A 16,555-nucleotide genomic window follows, 5' to 3' on the forward strand; every position below is an offset into this window, starting at 1 on the left:
ATAAATATAAAATCCCCCCTGCAGTGTACTCCGTCACAATTGATTTGTGACTGGAACAAGGCATTCTCCCACTGCCTCACAAGCTTTTCCCGAGAAATGAGCTATCCTTCAATGACTGATTCATGCTTTTCGTTTTATTGTTGTATTGGCTTCAGGCCCACCTCTGGGTAAGGGACTGCTTCGGTGAATGGGCATTCGGCCCCTGTAGTGTAAAAGGCATAAATTGATGCAATGTGCATTTTAAATTCTGCTATCGTTTGCATCAACTTGTTCCATTCAGCCCAGAATACACTGTTACCCAAGTGGGGGAAAAATTTGGAAGCGCCACTCCATTGTATTCTGATTTATTTTGCTGTGCATATTTCCACAGACATCTGTGGCAAAATTCAAACAGATCGGAGAAACAATCGTTCAATATTAATAAAGTGACTACATTTAATTTTAACATGTGCAAAATATTTCCCTTAGTTTTGCTTTCTCTTCATTTTGAAGCCTTCAGATGTTTATCTTTTCCTTCTGTTCTGATTCATTGGCGTTTTAATATTATTTGATTTGAGAGACATTTGCATTGAATCTTTGTTGTCAGCTATTTTCTTTATGGATACAGGAAGCACTGTTGTTTCAAAATGCACGACAGTCATTCTTTTTTCATTGGGCGCTTTTTATACTTGTGAAATTGTGACTATTGATAATTAAACTCCTTGTGTTCATTGGTGTGTTACAGCTGGGGATTTACCTATTCATTTAGTTTTCCATATTTGTTGTAAATCTTATTATTGTCTCTTTTAAAATCTTATGAGAATAATACACATCAGGGTTTCCATTTGGTAGACAAAGAAGTGGAGAATTATGCCCATTATTCCTTCAATTTTGTCCTTGCACAAAACTCCACCAGCAGAGTGACGATAATTGATTGTAATATGATTGATCAGGAAGATTTCCTTTTTAAGGCCCTGATTTAGGACTCAACCACTCGGCCAGCTTGTCCTTCCTCCGATATGTCTTTCCCCATTCCCTAAGTGGAAATGTGGAGGTCGATCATCTCTTTGCATTCATCCTGGTCATGTTCATAAAGCCTGTTGATAAAATGTGGAACTGAGTGTGAACCATCAGTCACAGTTTGAAAGTAAGCACAGCAACCTCCTCCCAGTACTCAGGCTTCCCCATCCATAGTTACCGTATAATATTTTCTACATCGTCGACCGTTTCAGGTAACCGTGTGCCCCTTGTTTCAGGCAAAAGATGCACCAAACCACCAGCTACCAGACAAAGGACACCTGGAGGAAAATGGAGACCAATTAAAATCCATTGTTTGAACCCACAACGGTTCAGGCCTAAGTTATGAAATTTGCATCATTTGTGGACAAGTTGAATGCAGAGAAAATGCGAACCTAAACTTGGCTGCTGTAGGTTAAACCTGGCTGCTGTAGGTTGTATGAAGCACGTGTTGCAAGTCACGGCAGAACATATTAGAAACCCTTGAACGGCTCTCCGAAGTGGCCCAGCAAGCTCAAGGGTTGTATCGAAACAGTGGCATCGGTTCAAGAAATAGGTTCTCCACCACCTGCTCAGGGAAACTAGGGGCGGGTAGTAAATACCGGTCTTGCCAGTAACACCCATATCTCAAGAATGGATAAAGAAAAATGTGCAGCACCCAGTTTGTGTGGAATCCTTCTGTGTTGGTGCCTGACACATTAACCATCAACTACAAAGTACAAAAGACAGCACTGGTAATTATCCCATATTTTCAGATGTTACCTGGCATGTTGTATCGTTCCACCATTTTCCACTTTTACTTCAGGGGCGCGATTCTCCGACCCCCCGCCGGGTCGGAGAATCGCCGGGGGCTGGCGTGAATCTCGCCGTGTCCCGAATTCTCCACTACCAGAGAATCGGCGGGGGCGGGAATCGCGCCGGTCGGCGGGCTCCCCCAGGCGATTCTCCGGCCCGCGATAGATTGAACCACCTACGTTACCGGTGGGAGCAGACGGCGCGGGTGGGCTCTGGGGTCCTGGGGGGGGGGCGCAGGGCGATCTGGCCCCGGGGGGTGCCCCCACGGTGGCCTGGCCCGCGATCGGGGCCCACCGATCCGCGGGCGGGCCTGTGCCATGGGGGCACTCTTTTTCTTCCGCCTTCACCATGGTCTTCACTATGGCGGAGGCGGAAGACCCCCCTCCATTGCGCATGCGCGGGGATGCCGTGAGCGGCCGCTGACGCTCCCGCGCATGCGTCGCCCGGCGAAGTCCTTTCGGCGCCGGCTGGCGTGGCGCCAAAGGCCTTTCCCGCCAGCCGGCGGGGCGGAAATCACTCTGCCACGGGCCTAGCCCCTCAAGGTAAGGGCTTGGCCCCTAAAAGTGCGGAGAATTCCGCACCTTTGGGGTGGCCCAACGCCGGAGTGTTCCCGCCACTCCATTATGCCGGATTCCCCCGCCCCGCCGGGTAGGGGAGAATCCCAGCCCAGATTTACCAAGTCAGCCTATTTATTTTTATTTCAATGCTTTTTTCTGAACATATGTGCCTTATTTTTGCTTATTCTTCTTTTTGGATAAATTTAGAGTACCCAATTAATTTTTTCCAATTAAGGGGCAATCTCGCGTGGCCAATCCACCTACGCTGCACATCTTTTGGGTTTTGGGGGCGAAACCCACGCAGACACGGGGAGAATGTGCAAACTCCGCACGGACAGTGATCCAGAGCCGGGATCGAACCTGGGACCTCGGCACCGTGAGGCGGCATTGCTAACCACTGCCCTTTTTTGCTTATTCTAGTAAGCACACACTTTTGGAGTTCTGCTGTACCGTTAATGTAGTGGTAATCTAGTAGGCCCAGACTAATGCTTTGAGGGCATGGGTTCAAATCCACCCAGAGAACTTGGTGGGAGTTAAATTCAATTAATAACTCTGGAATATAAAGCTATCTTTAAGGTTTTTCAGCCAGAGACCATGATAGCTATCAACCATTGTCATAAAAACCCATCTGGTTCACTGATGCCCTTTAAGGAGGGACATCTGCCTTCCTTACCTGGCCTGGCCTAGGCATTACTCTAGGTCCACAGCAATGTGGCTGAGTCCTAACTGCCCTTTGACTTCTTACTGCCCTCACTCAGTTCAAGGGCAATTCGTGATGAGCAACAATTGCCTTTGATGCCCACACCCCATGGAAGAATAAGTAAAATTCCCAGCAGTTTGTGCACAGGCTGGAGTGGGAGAATGTGGTACAGCTGCTACTGAAAGCCTGGAACATTAGTCAGAAGGAAACAATTCAGCCCTCCCAGCTAGATGAAACCTTGGGCTGGATTCTCTGTTTTTGGGACTATGTCCCCACGTCATCGTAAAAACAGGGGCGTCATTCTCCGACCCCCCGCCGTTTGGGGAGAATTTCGCCCCTGGACTTTTACACCAGAACAACTGGCGTGAAAGGGCCACATATTCCTAGCCCTGTGGGGACGAGCAGTGAACCAGTGTGAAACTAGCAGCTTCTGCTGCAAATACGAGCCCCTGCATTTCCGGCTAAGAGGTCGCGCCGTGCTCCATGGCGGACTCAGACCACGGAGCTGGACCCTAAAACATAGTGCCCCCGATCGGTCGCGCACCCAACCATGGCAGCCGCAGCCGCCATGCTCATTTCCTGACTGGCAGGACCATGTTCGATCCACGCCATCAGGACTTCGGCCTGTCGGGGCGGAGAATGGCGGGGCGGGCCTCCAGCAATGGCCGCAGGTAGGTCACATGCGTACGTCACATTTCAGGGTCCGGAGAATCGGGGAACCGTTGCCGGTCCCGATTCCACGCGGGAAACTGGATTCTCCGCCCCAGCACCGGCCGCGATTTCGGCATTGGGGTGCGGAGAATCAAGCCCCTTGTCTCCCTGGGCGTCATTCTCCGCCGGCGGGAGTCTCCGTTTTGCCGGCGCCCGGGGGTTTCCCGACGGCGTGGGGCTGCCCCACAATGGGAAACCCCATTGACCGGCCGGTGTTACGGAGACTCCCGCCGGCCGGTCGGGGCAGAAATGTGGCGGGGCGGGTAGGAGAATTTCGCCCCATGTGTCTTAACTCATCCACTTCGTCCCTTTTTCCCTCAGCTAACAATACATTCATTGATTTCAGATTTTAAATTATTAATTGAACTGGAATCTACTGCTTTATGTGGGAGAGAGTTCCACATTACTACCACACTTTGCGGAAAGTAGGGCTTTCTAACTTCCCACCTGAATGGCCTGGCTCTGATTTACTCCTCATCCTAGATTTTCCTTCCCAAGGAATAGGTTTCTCAGCCTTAGTACATTGAGGGGCTGAAAACTGTGTCGAACCCCTCAGGCTGCATGCCTGACATGGAATGCTCATTATGTAGTTGAGAATTGCTGACAAAAATATATTTTGTTGAAGCTTTTCTCATCAGGACCATCACAGGAATACCAATGTTGGGGAAACAACAACATTATACTGCATGAGAACAGAGTGCTGATTGGTTGGCAAGTGGACTCTGATTGATTGAGGCGTTGCCTTGGAGAATGCACCAGTTGGTGGCGACTGACAGTTAACCGCCAAGTATTGCTTGCAAAGATAAACCAGGCAGCTTGATTCTGATTGAACCAACAAATGGCTGAGTTGGGGGTGTGGGGTGGGGGGGGGGGGGGGGTGCTCTTGCTGTTCATGATGAGGCTGCAAGAAGCTGGCCAGGTAAGAATCTGCAAACAGAAATGCAGGTGGGGGTGGGGAGTTGGGGCTAGGGAAACGGCTGGGGTGGAAAGCAAGACGTTCACAGTCACAGCGTCTGCCAGAGCGCAGGGTGGTGATGAGGTGGTATTTGAAAAGGAACAGAGGCAGGAAGATAGCTTCATCCTGAATGCTCCTGGTGATGCTGGATGCAATATTGGTTGTAGCTGCCCCCTTGATACTGAGCACCATCTCCTCCAGAGGGCTCGGGGTATGCAGCTGTGTCTCTCCTCCGCAGGTTCTCTGCTGCTCCCTGTGATAAGTTACCACCTTGTCCTACGAGAGGGAGAGACAGAAGAATGTCAGTGAGTGTGGTTCAATGTGTCTTTGTGATGTGACTGCCATAGCTGAGTTATTATAGATACGTGGGCACTGTGAGAGGTGTTTGTGAGGCTGCCAACATTAGCAAGTGCATGAGGGTGGAATAGAGTATCTGAATGTAATCCTGATTGCTGAGGGGTGAACGATGGCAGTGTGGTTGGGCGAGATATGGCCTTTGATGATCCATTCACCAATTTTGATCACCCTGTACAATATTTCCAGCTCTGCAGCCAGATGCAAGGGACCAGACTCTGGGTACTAAACTCCATGGCCACCTGCTCATGGTGTACCTCAAGGAACTCCTGGTCTCCTTCTGAAACATGACATCTCTCCTCCTCTCCACCTCCATTCACTGCCGTAGAAAACCTTGGAGGCCTCTTCCTTGCCTCTTGCCCCACTTGCTGTGCATTTCCTTCCAGTCAAGCTTTCACAGACAGGCAGTCAGCAGCAGCATCTATTGCATGAGTGTAGCTTCGCTTTAAGAAGAAACAGACTGCCTTTAAGAGGCTCAGGTTAACTGGTTAGCTGTGCATCTTGCCAGGTGCACATGCTGCTCTGCCCCGCTGTTGAGCATGCAGCCAGTCAACAGCACGTTGGTTATTATTGAAATGAGGAGAAGGAAAATGTTTGATATTACTTGCCTCAACCAGACTGGTGCGGGGTAGTCAGGCATTGCAATCCCTGAAAATGGGCCATATTCAGTTTCCTCTCCTTGATCATTATAATTATTTCACCCTTGGTACTGGGCTGTGCTGTATGCTTTAAACGCTAGAATGTAAAACGCTCCTGTAGATGCACAGCCATCCACTGCGGGTGTATAATGTGCTCAGATTGGAATTTCAGCCCTCCTGCCCCCTACCCAAATTACATAGGAACAGGAGGAGGCCATTCAGCCCCTAAAGTCTGTTCCACCATCCAATTTGATCACTGCTGACCTATAACTTAACTCCATTGGCACTTCTTGGTTACATAAACCCCAGTTCCCAACAAATAATGATCAATCTTACTTTTGAAATTTTCAGTTGGCATAGCCTCAACAGGTTTTTGAGACTACGTCCATGTTGTTTAGTTAAGTATCGTTTGTCAGAAAAAATGAACTCAATAATGCCAAAGAATGGATAAAATATATTTATTCACTCAGGTGCTCCTATAAGAGCTGATGTAGTGACAGTGCTGCAAGATTAGTCATCCATAGGCCCAGGCTAGCTCTCTGGGGGTATGATGGGTTCAAATCACACCACAACAGTTGGCGGAATTCCAGATTTTATCACTGGAATTTAGAATTGAAAGTCAGTCCTAATAATGGTGACCATGAAGCTATCATTGATTGTCATAAAAACCCACCTTATTCACTAATGACGCAGAGGGAGGGAAATCTGCCGTCCTTACCTGGTCTGGCCTACACGACTCCAAAGCCACAGCGATGCGGTTGGCTCTGAAATGGTCGGAAAAGCCACTCTGTTCAAGGACAATTAGAGATGGGCAAAAGATGCTGGTCTTGCCAGTAACACCCATGTCCCACCATAGAATAAATTTAGAAACACTTACCAAAAATTACCAGAGGAAGTTCACTCCAAACGGTTGCTAATTTGAAGAGCACAAACGGCGCGGCAATTCCACCAATGGCACTTAGGGACGAACATATAGAAACACCAAAGTTCCTGTTATTTTAAAACAAAAATTGTTATTTGGTAGTACAGAACGTGGGTATTGCTGAAAAAAGAGGCACGCTATCAAAACGTTTCATCTTGCACTGATCAAGAAAGCTTGCAAGATAACCCAACAGTAAAGTGGACAACAATTTATACTGCACGAGAAGAGAGTGCAGATCTTTTGGCAGTGGACTCTGATTCATAGAGGTGTTGGCATGACAATGCCGCAGAGAAATTTTAGCTGTTAACTGCCAAACTTTTGTTCATATTCAAACCTGGCAGACAAACTCTGATTATTGAAGGCATTGTCATGGGGAATGAACCACCGATTGGCTATCCCTCAAGCATTTGATTGGTTGGAAACGGTGCAATGCATGAACAGAAGGAACATAGGGCTGGATTCTCTGTTTGGAAGACTAAGTCCCCATGCCGGCGTGCAAACGGTGCTGTTTTGCGCCAGGAAAACTGTTGCAAAACAGCCACTGCTTCCCAGCTCCGGGGGCGGGGGGGGGGGGGGGGGGGGGGGGGCGGCTAGCAGCCAAGCAGCGTAGAGCTCCTAGCTCTAGCTGCCAATACAGCCAGGAGCATTGCTGGGTCCGTGGCCGTGCATGTGCACGGTGGTGGCCTGCAGCGGCTGCCCCATGCTTCATGGCGGACTCAGCCCACTGAACCGGATCACAAAAATAGTACCCCCCTTCGGCCGCTCGCGTGCCCGGACCGCTCCTCCCGCCCCCCCCCCCCCCCCCCCCCCTCCAACAGAGCACCGGCCCCAAATGAATTCCCCCCCTCTGCCCATGGATTGGCCCTCCCCTGACTGTGGCAATGCTGGACTGAGTCTGCAGCCGTCAGCCTGAGTTCACGATGGGTGAGACCATGAGAGTCCCACGCCGTTGCCAACTCGGCCGGTCGGGGTCAGGCAATGGCCTGAGGCCGTGGATACAACGTGCGGCGTACTCCAGTATGCCGCTTTTCAGGAGGTGGGGCATCGCGGAAGCGGTGCCGCCCCTGATTCTGTCAGAACCTTTGATTCTCCGGCCCGTCGCCGAACACAATTCTGGCATCAGCGACCGGAGAATCCAGCTCATTGTGCCTTTTCCAATGCCTCCATCCATCAGAGCCAACCAATTTATTCTCTCTTCTCATGCAGGTATAAATTGTTGTTCCCTTTATCTTGCAAGTTGTCCTGATGACTGTGAGAAGAAAAGCTTTGATAGCAGGTCTCCTTTTGGAGGAACCAAAACATATTTGTGTTGACAAATGAATTGTACTAAGAGTTGTATTAACAACCAGTACGGACCCACAATGTGGCTGACTTATACTTGCTTGAAGCCGTATATATTCGCATGCAGGAAGCTGTCCTCTGCAAGAAAAAGGAACGGGTCCAAGCATTGTGTCTTTTTTGAATTAAAAAAAAACACGGGGGACAATATTTTCCTGGTGAATTTTTCACTGCAATGCCTCAACAAATGTAAGTCGACTTGACAATCAATCAGCACCCATTTCTATTCCATATAATTGTTACCCCCTTAACGAGTGCCAGATGAAAAGCTTTCAGAGCATGTGTCTTTTTTCAAAAATACTCAAGTTGAATACGGCCAAGTGACAAAAATGATCAGTTGTGTCAATGGCAATGTCAGTGCTGGGTTCCCAGAGTCGCTATGAGCTAACCATCGCACTGCCACGGTGTATCCATCCTTTATTCATACAACTTAATATCATTGAAAAGGTTTTAATTAGTTACCTTATTGATGTGGGTTGCAGCTCATTGGTCACAAGGAAAAGTATACTGATTGACATAGTTATTCCACATCTACCCAGGGAGGCAACAGCAGTTTTGAACCAGTGCATATCTTTGAGATGAGGAAACAAAGTTAATGTAAGGTCCGAACATACAGAGTTACTAACACAAGAGAATGCTCAGTTACATCTGGTACAAATCTTAATCACACCCATGAAATCAAGTTACACCTTTAAGGAGATGCCCCCAAACAGGGCAGATAATAATTTTCTAAAAGGCAAATCAACCATCAAAATATCTGGGGCTAGGGCAGCATGTGCGCAGTGGTTAGCACTGGGACTGCGGTGCTGAGGACTCGGGTTCGAATCCCGGCCCTGGGTCACTGTCCGTGTGGAGTTTGCACATTCTCTCCATGTCTGCGTGAGTTTCACCCCCAGAACCCAAAGATGTGCAGGGTAGGTGGATTGCTGGGGCATTCCCTCGGCCCCTGGAATTGGACAGAGCGCATAGAGCCCTCGTAAGGAAGCCCAGAGCGAACGAACCGCCGAGGGCCATGGTGGTACGTTTTCACCTTTTCATGGACAAGGAACACGTTTTGCGGTGGGCCAAGAAAGAATGGAGTAGGAAGTGGGAGAACTGTGAGTTGCGCATTTATCAGGACCTGGGAATGGATTTGGCCAAGGCGCGAGCTGGGTTGAATCGGGCAAAAATGACCCTCTTTAAGAAGGGGGTGAAGTTCGGGATGCTGTACCCAGCCCGGGTCACACATGAGGAACGGGACTTCTACTTTGAAACGCCAGACAAAGTATGGACCTTTATTAACTAAATGAAGCTGGAGGCGAATTAAAAGACACTTAAGCCTTGGAGAAGTACTGTGGCAGCGATTTGTGGTGCTGGATTATCAAAATTTAAGTAGCTCTATGTGAAATAATGGGCTGTGTGGATGGTTAAAGGTTGATCTGTCTTGCAGGGACCTTGTTCGAGGGGGGGATGGGCTTTGAATTTAGTTCTGCTTTTTGGGTGACTATTTTTCTAAAGTGATTGTTTCTTCACCTTTTTATTTTCTCTGTTGTTTGTTTACTGGGGAATGTGATGCTTTTAAAATGTTTATTCATGTGGCGGGGAGAGAAGAGAGTACCATAGGGAGACAGACTGCTTGGTGCCAGGCGTGGGAGCTATCGAGTCAGCATGGGTCAGCTGACTCTCGGAAGCGCAGTGGGGGGTGGACAGGTGTTAAGCTGGAGCTTGACTTGGGGGATTGGTTTTTAGTGTTGTTGTTATGGGGGTAGGGGGGGGGCTGCTTTGCTGACAGGGGAGGAACTGTTACTAGGGGACAAATGGGACGTCGGGAACGGTGACAGCCCAAGTGGGGACTCGATGAAGCGGAGGGCGCAAGCTCGAGGCTGGCCTAAAAAGGGTGATGCCTAGTCGGCAAGAGGGGGGTGGGGGGTGTGGGGTGAGGGGGGGGGGGGTGTGAGGGGGGGGGGGGAAGCCCCCCATCCAGGCTGATCATATGGAATGTGAGAGGACTGAATGGGCCGGTCAAGAGGGCTTGCGTGTTCATGCATTTGTGGGAACTGAAGGCGGACATGGCAATACTACAAGAGACACATCTAAAAGTTACAGACCAGATGAGATTGAGGAAGGGGTGGGTTGGCAAAGTGTTCCACTCAGGACTGAACTCAAAGACCAGGGGGGTAGCGATCTTGATCAGCAAACAAGTGGCATTCGAGGCAGGGAGAATCGTGTCAGTCAAGGGGGAGTAGATACATAATGGTGAGTGGGAAGCTGGAGGGGGTGCGGGTGGTACTCGTGAACATATATGCTCCGAATTGGGATGATGTGGAATTTATGAGGCGGGTGTTGGGTAAGATCCCAGACTTAGAGTTACATAACCTGATCATGGGAGGAGACTGCAACACAGTCATTGATCCGGAATTGGACCAGTCAAAATCCAGGACAGGGAGGAGGCCGGCTGCGGCAAAGGAATTGAAGGGTTTTATGGAACAGATGGGGGGAGTAGACCCATGGAGGTTTGCATGGCTGAGGACGAAGGAGTTTTCCTTTTTTTCACATGTCCACAAGGTATACTCTCGCATCGACTGTTTTGTTCTGAGCAGGGCGCTAATACCGGAGGTGGTGGATACTGCGTACTCGGCAATTGCAGTGTTGGATCATGCTCCGCATTGGGTGGATCTACGGGTTAGTGTGGAGAGAGGGCAACGCCCGCTGTGGAGACTGGATGTGGGGTTGCTAGCGGACGAAGCGATCTGTGGGCGGGTTAACAAGTCCATCCAGAACTACCTGGAAATAAATGATACGGGGGAGGTCTCTGCAGCGACAGTCTGGGAAGCTTTGAAGGCAGTAGTCAGAGGGGAATTAATCTCGATACAGGCCCACAGAGAAAAGGTGGAACAGGCTGAGATGGATAGATTAGTGGAGGTGATACTCCAGGTGGACAGGAGATACTTGGAGGCCCCGGACGCGGGGCTACTGAGGGAGCGGTGGAGGTTACAGGTGTCATTTGGGCTGTTGATCAAAGGGAAAGCAGTGGAATAGTTGAGGAAGGCAAGGGGGGCAACCTATGAGTACGGGGAAAAGGCAAGCAGAATGTTGGCGCACCAGCTCAGGAAAAGAGAGGCGGCCAGGCAGATAGGTAAGGTAAAGAGTAGAAGCGGGAATACTGTCCTGGACCCAGAGGGCGTGAACGAGGTGTTTAAGGACTTTTATAGTAAATTATATGAGTCGGAACCCCCGGCTGGGGTGGAGGGGATGAGGCAATTTCTGGATCAGTTGAGGTTCCCGAGGGTGGAGGAGGACCTGGTGGAGGGGCTGGGAGCCCCAATTAAGATTGAGGAAATAATCAAGGGGCTGGAGGGCATGCAGTCGGGCAAGGCCCCGGGGCCTGACGGCTCCCCGGTGGAATTCTATAAGAGGTTTTCAGAGATATTGAGCCCACTCCTGGTGAGGACATTTAACAAATCAAGAGAGTACGGAGTCCTCCCCCATCCATGTCGCAGGCCTCGATTTCATTGATCCTGAAACAGGAGAAGGATCCGGAGCAATGCGGGTCATACAGGCCGATTTCTCTACTGAATGTGGATGCCAAACTGCTGGCTAAGATACTGGCCACAAGGATAGGGGACTGTGTCCCGGGGGTGATAGGGGAAGACCAGATGGGATTTGTAAAGGGCAGGCAACTCAAGGCCAATGTTCAAAGGCTTTTAAATGTTATTATGATGCCCTCAGAAGGAGAGGAGGTGGAGGTGGTGGTAGCGATGGATGCGGAGAAGGCTTTTGATCGGGTGGAGTGGAATTACCTGTGGGAGGCGCTGGGAAGGTTTGGGTTTGGCGAGGGCTTTATCGACTGGGTGCGGTTGCTTTATCAGGCACCAGTAGCGAGTGTGCGTACGAACCGGCTGAGGTCGGGGTATTTTGACCTACACTGAGGGACGCGGCAAGGGTGCCCCTCTCCCCGCTACTGTTTGTTCTGGCCATAGAGCCATTGACCATGGCATTAAGAGCCTCTAGGAACTGGAAAGGGCTGGTTCGTGGGAGTGGAGGGGGGGGGGGGTGAGAGGTGGAGCACCGGTTCTCGCTCTACGCAGATGACCTGCTCTTGTACATTGCACAGTATAAAAGTGATCCCCTACAGTGCAGACTTTGTTTGCACTGAGTGCTGAATTTGGTGCATTTTGAGTGCTATAGTAAGAGTTTGGTGACCGAGGGAGTTAGGTGAGGAGGGAGTAAGGTGCTCCTTTCATTTTGTTTCCGACATTTCCGCAAAGAGTGAGAAGAGAGCCAGGAGTTTACAGAAAGTGTAGCTGGCTGGGAGCAGAGTCGGAGGGCGGAGATCTAGTTAGTCCACAGGGCAGCTATATTCTGTCAGGTAAGAGGGGATGGAGGCTAGGCCAGTTGCATGCTCCTCCTGTAGGATGTGGGTGGTGAGGGATACCACCGGTGTCCCCGCTGACTATACCTGCGGGAAGTGCACCCAACTTCAGCTCCTCAAAGACCGTGTTAGGGAACTGGAGCTAAGATGGATGAACTTCGGATCATCCGGGAGGCAGAGGGGGTGATTGAGAAGAGTTACAGGGAGGTAACCACACCCAAGGTACAGGACAAGAATAGCTGGGTTACCGTCGGGGGGAAAAAAACAAACAGGCAGACAGTGCAGGGATCCCTCGTGGCCATTCCCCTTCAAAACAAGTATACCGTTTTGGATGCTGTTGGGGGGGGGTGACCTACCGGGGGAAGGCCCTAGCGGCCAGGTCTCTGGCACTGAGTCTGGCTCTGGGGCTCAAAAGGGAAGGGGGGAGAATAGAAAAGCAATAGTTGTAGGAGATTCAATGGTTAGGGGAATAGATAGGAGATTCTGTGGTCGCGAGCGAGACTCCCGGAAGGTATGTTGCCTCCCGGGTGCCAGGGTCAGGGATGTCTCGGATCGTGTCTTCAGGATCCTTAAGGGGGAGGGCGAGCAGCCAGAAGTCGTGGTGCACATTGGTACCAACGACATAGGTAGGAAAAGGGGTGTGGAGGTAATAAACAAGTTTAGGGAGTTAGGCTGGAAGTTAAAAGCCAGGACAGACAGAGTTGTCATCTCTGGTTTGTTGCCGATGCCACGTGATAGCGAGGCTAGGAATAGGGAGAGAGTGCAGTTGAACACGTGGCTGCAGGAATGGTGTAGGAGGGAGGGCTTCAGGTATTTGGATAATTGGAGCGCATTCTGGGGAAGGTGGGACCTGTACAAACAGGACGGGTTGCATCTGAACCAGAGGGGCACCAATATCCTGGGAGGGAGGTTTTCTAGTACTCTTCAGGAGGGTTTAAACAAATTTGGCAGGGGAATGGGAACCGGATTTGTAGTCCAGCAACTAAGGTAGCCGATATTCAGGACGCCAAAGCGTGTAATGAGGCAGTGGGGAAGGGAACACTGACAAAGGAGAGTACTTGCAGGCACGGAGATGGGTTGAAGTGTGTATACTTCAACGCAAGAAGCATCAGGAATAAGGGGAGTCATTCTCCGACCCCCCGCCGGGTCGGAGAATGGCCGTTGGCCGCCGTGAATCCCGCTCCCGCCCCCGCCGAAGTCTCCGAAGGGAGAAAAGTCGGCGGGGCGTTAATGGCGCCGCTGCCGCGGAGAATGTCACGGGTCTGCGCAAGGCAGCCAATTTTCGGCCTGCCGATATTCTCCCTTCCGGATGGGCCGAAGTCCCGTCGACGTGATGACCGTTCACGTCGACGTGAATCAAACCTCCTTTTCATCGGCGTGACCCGGTGCTCCAGGCTCACGCCGACCAGCGAGGAGGTGAGTGACGGCCTGGGGGGTTGGCTCTGGGCAGGAAATGGCGTGGCCGCAGACTGATTGCCTGAGGAGAGGTGTGTCTCGGCTTGTGTGTGTGTGCGGCGGGGGGGGGGGGGGGGGGGGTGGTTAGAGTAGGCTGGGCTCCGGGGGAGTGCCGGGAGGGGGTCCGTGCCGGGGTGGAGGTTGGGGGTTGTGGAGGGGGTCCGTGCCGGGGTGGAGGTTGGGGGGGGGGTCCGTGCTGGGGTGGAGGTTGGGGGTTGGGGAGGGGGTCCGTGCCGGGGTGGAGGTTGGGGAGGGGGTCCGTGCCGGGGTGGAGGTTGGGGAGGGGGTCCGTGCCGGGGTGGAGGTTGGGGAGGGGGTCCGTGCCGGGGTGGAGGTTGGGGAGGGGGTCCGTGCCGGGGTGGAGGTTGGGGAGGGGGTCCGTGCCGGGGTGGAGGTTGGGGAGGGGGTCCGTGCCGGGGTGGAGGTTGGGGAGGGGGTCCGTGCCGGGGTGGAGGTTGGGGAGGGGGTCCGTGCCGGGGTGGAGGTTGGGGGGGGTCCGTGCTGGGGTGGAGGTTGGGTGGGGGGGTCCGTGCCGGGGTGGAGGTTGGGGGTTGGGGAGGGGGTCCGTGCCGGGGTGGAGGTTGGGGGGGGGGTCCGTGCCGGGGTGGAGGTTGGGGGTTGTGGAGGGGGTCCGTGCCGGGGTGGAGGTTGGGGGGGGGTCCGTGCTGGGGTGGAGGTTGGGGGTTGGGGAGGGGGTCCGTGCCGGGGTGGAGGTTCGGGGTTGGGGAGGGGGTCCGTGCCGGGGTGGAGGTTGGGGGGGGGTCCGTGCTGGGGTGGAGGTTGGGGGGGGGTCCGTGCTGGGATGGAGGTTGGGGGTTGGGGAGGGGGTCCGTGCCGGGGTGGAGGTTGGGGAGGGGGGCCGTGCCGGGGTGGAGGTTGGGGGGGGGGTCCGTGCCGGGGTGGGTGATGGGAGGGCAAATGAGTTGGTCCACCTGGCCAGGTGTCAGTCTCCAACAGTTGGACCCATGCGGTCCATGCCACCTGGCTGGGGGGAGGAGGGGATATGGGCAATGATGACATGTCGTCGTTCCCCTCCCCCCCACCAGGCCGTCATGTTTTCAGACCATCCAGCGATGTTGGCCGCCGTGGTGGCAGCCGCTCATGTCTATGTTGCCCTGGATGAGGAGGAGGAGGAGGAGGAGGAGGAGGAGCGTGCCAGAGAGGCGGCGCAGGCTGCCGCAGAGGGGCAGGCGGCAGCCGCCCAGGCTGGAGGGACACCTGACCGACAGGACGAGGAGGGGGAGGAGGACGTCGCGGCCCCACGGCAACGGAGGCACCCGAGGGCGCCCCGTGTGTACCGGCCCCGGCAGTCATACCAGGACCTCACGGACCGGGAATGCAGGAGGAGACTCCGGATGAGCCGGGAAACCGTGGCACACATCTGCCACCTGCTGGCACACCTGTCACCGCGTGGCACTGGCGGGGGACACCCTCTCCCCGTGTCCGTCAAGGTTACGGTGGCCCTGAACTTTTATGCAACGGGGTCATTCCAGGCACCGAGTGGGGACCTGTCCGGCATATCGCAGACATCGGTGCATCGGTGCAGCCGGGCAGTGACAGATGCCCTTTATGCCATGGCGCACCGCTACATCCGCTTCCCCGTGGACCGGGCCAGCCAAGATGCCCGGGCCGTGGGCTTCTCTGCCGTTGCCGGGTTCCCCATGGTCCAGGGCGCGATCGATGGGATGCACGTCGCCGTGCGGCCACCTGCAGATAACAGGGCCGTGTTCATTAATAGGAAGGGGACCTATTCGATGAACGTACAGGTGGTCTGCGACCACCGCATGATGATCCTGCACGTCTGCGCCCGTTACCCAGGCAGTGTACACGACTCATTCGTGTTGTCGCGGTCATCCATCCCCGGCATGTACGAGGGACGCCATCCCCGGCTGAGGGGCTGGTTGCTGGGCGACAGGGGCTACCCATTGCGATCGTGGCTGATGACGCCTATATGGAGGCCACGCAATGAGGCGGAGAACCGCTACAATGATGCCCATGTAGCGACAAGGGGAGTGATCGAGAGGTGCTTTGGCGTGCTGAAGATGCGTTTCAGGTGCCTGGACCTCTCTGGGGGCGCCCTCCAGTATCGGTCAGATAGGGTCGGCCGCATCATTGTGGTGTGCTGCGTCCTGCACAACATAGCCCAGCAGAGGGGCGATGTGCCGCAGGCAGAGGAGGGCGGAGTGGAGGAGCAGCAGGAAGAGGCCCAGTCCTCCCCAGATGAGGGGGATGGGGGTAATGGTCAGGGCAGACGGGGTAGACACAGACGGGTGGCTGTCCACCGTTACCGGCTGGCCCAGCGGGCACGGGACAGACTGATAGACGCCCGCTTCACTGACTAGATGGGCGTGGGAATCGGGTAGTATGGCCTCAGACCGCACACCATGACAACAGCCGACCACCCACACCCCCCACCCATCCACCCACCCAGCACCCTCACCCCCCTCCCCAACCCCACACACCCCACCCGCATGCACACCACCCCCCCACTCCCAATTGCCGATCCACCGGCGGCACAACGGGCCGGGCTCACCCAGTTGCGGGTGGACGCGTGTCTATCGCAGGCCATGGAGAATGATGACAACCCGCCTCCGATGAGCTCCTGGCTCTACATCGTTGGACTATGTCTGACCCATGGCCACAGTACCACCATCCACCCGGACCATCCCTGCATGCGGCTGTGACACTGCAGCGCACGGTCCCGTCCTCTGCCCGGGGGATGTTGATGGCGGCCCAGGGGGAAGGGGCAGACTCACCTGGGGCTGAGGTAAGACCACCCCTCA

The 16,555-nt window shown here is 53.4% G+C and overlaps 1 protein-coding gene across 1 annotated transcript in view; it reads right to left on the reverse strand.

Moving 5' to 3' along the window:
- Positions 1-328: 328 nt before the first annotated feature.
- Positions 329-16,555, reverse strand: part of LOC140420062 (solute carrier family 22 member 3-like) — a 63,782-nt gene continuing 47,555 nt past the window's right edge. Inside the window, exons 8-11 of the mRNA XM_072504091.1 lie at positions 8,429-8,537; positions 6,584-6,696; positions 1,178-1,277; positions 329-1,076 (exon numbers count right to left, since the gene is read on the reverse strand). Of these exons, the coding sequence (XP_072360192.1) occupies positions 1,016-1,076; positions 1,178-1,277; positions 6,584-6,696; positions 8,429-8,537 (383 nt within the window). The 3' untranslated portion in view covers positions 329-1,015. The remainder of the gene's footprint in view (positions 1,077-1,177; positions 1,278-6,583; positions 6,697-8,428; positions 8,538-16,555) is intronic.

The sequence above is a fragment of the Scyliorhinus torazame genome, chromosome 1, assembly GCF_047496885.1.
Source record: "Scyliorhinus torazame isolate Kashiwa2021f chromosome 1, sScyTor2.1, whole genome shotgun sequence".
In the NCBI taxonomy this organism is placed as follows: Eukaryota; Metazoa; Chordata; class Chondrichthyes; order Carcharhiniformes; family Scyliorhinidae; genus Scyliorhinus; species Scyliorhinus torazame.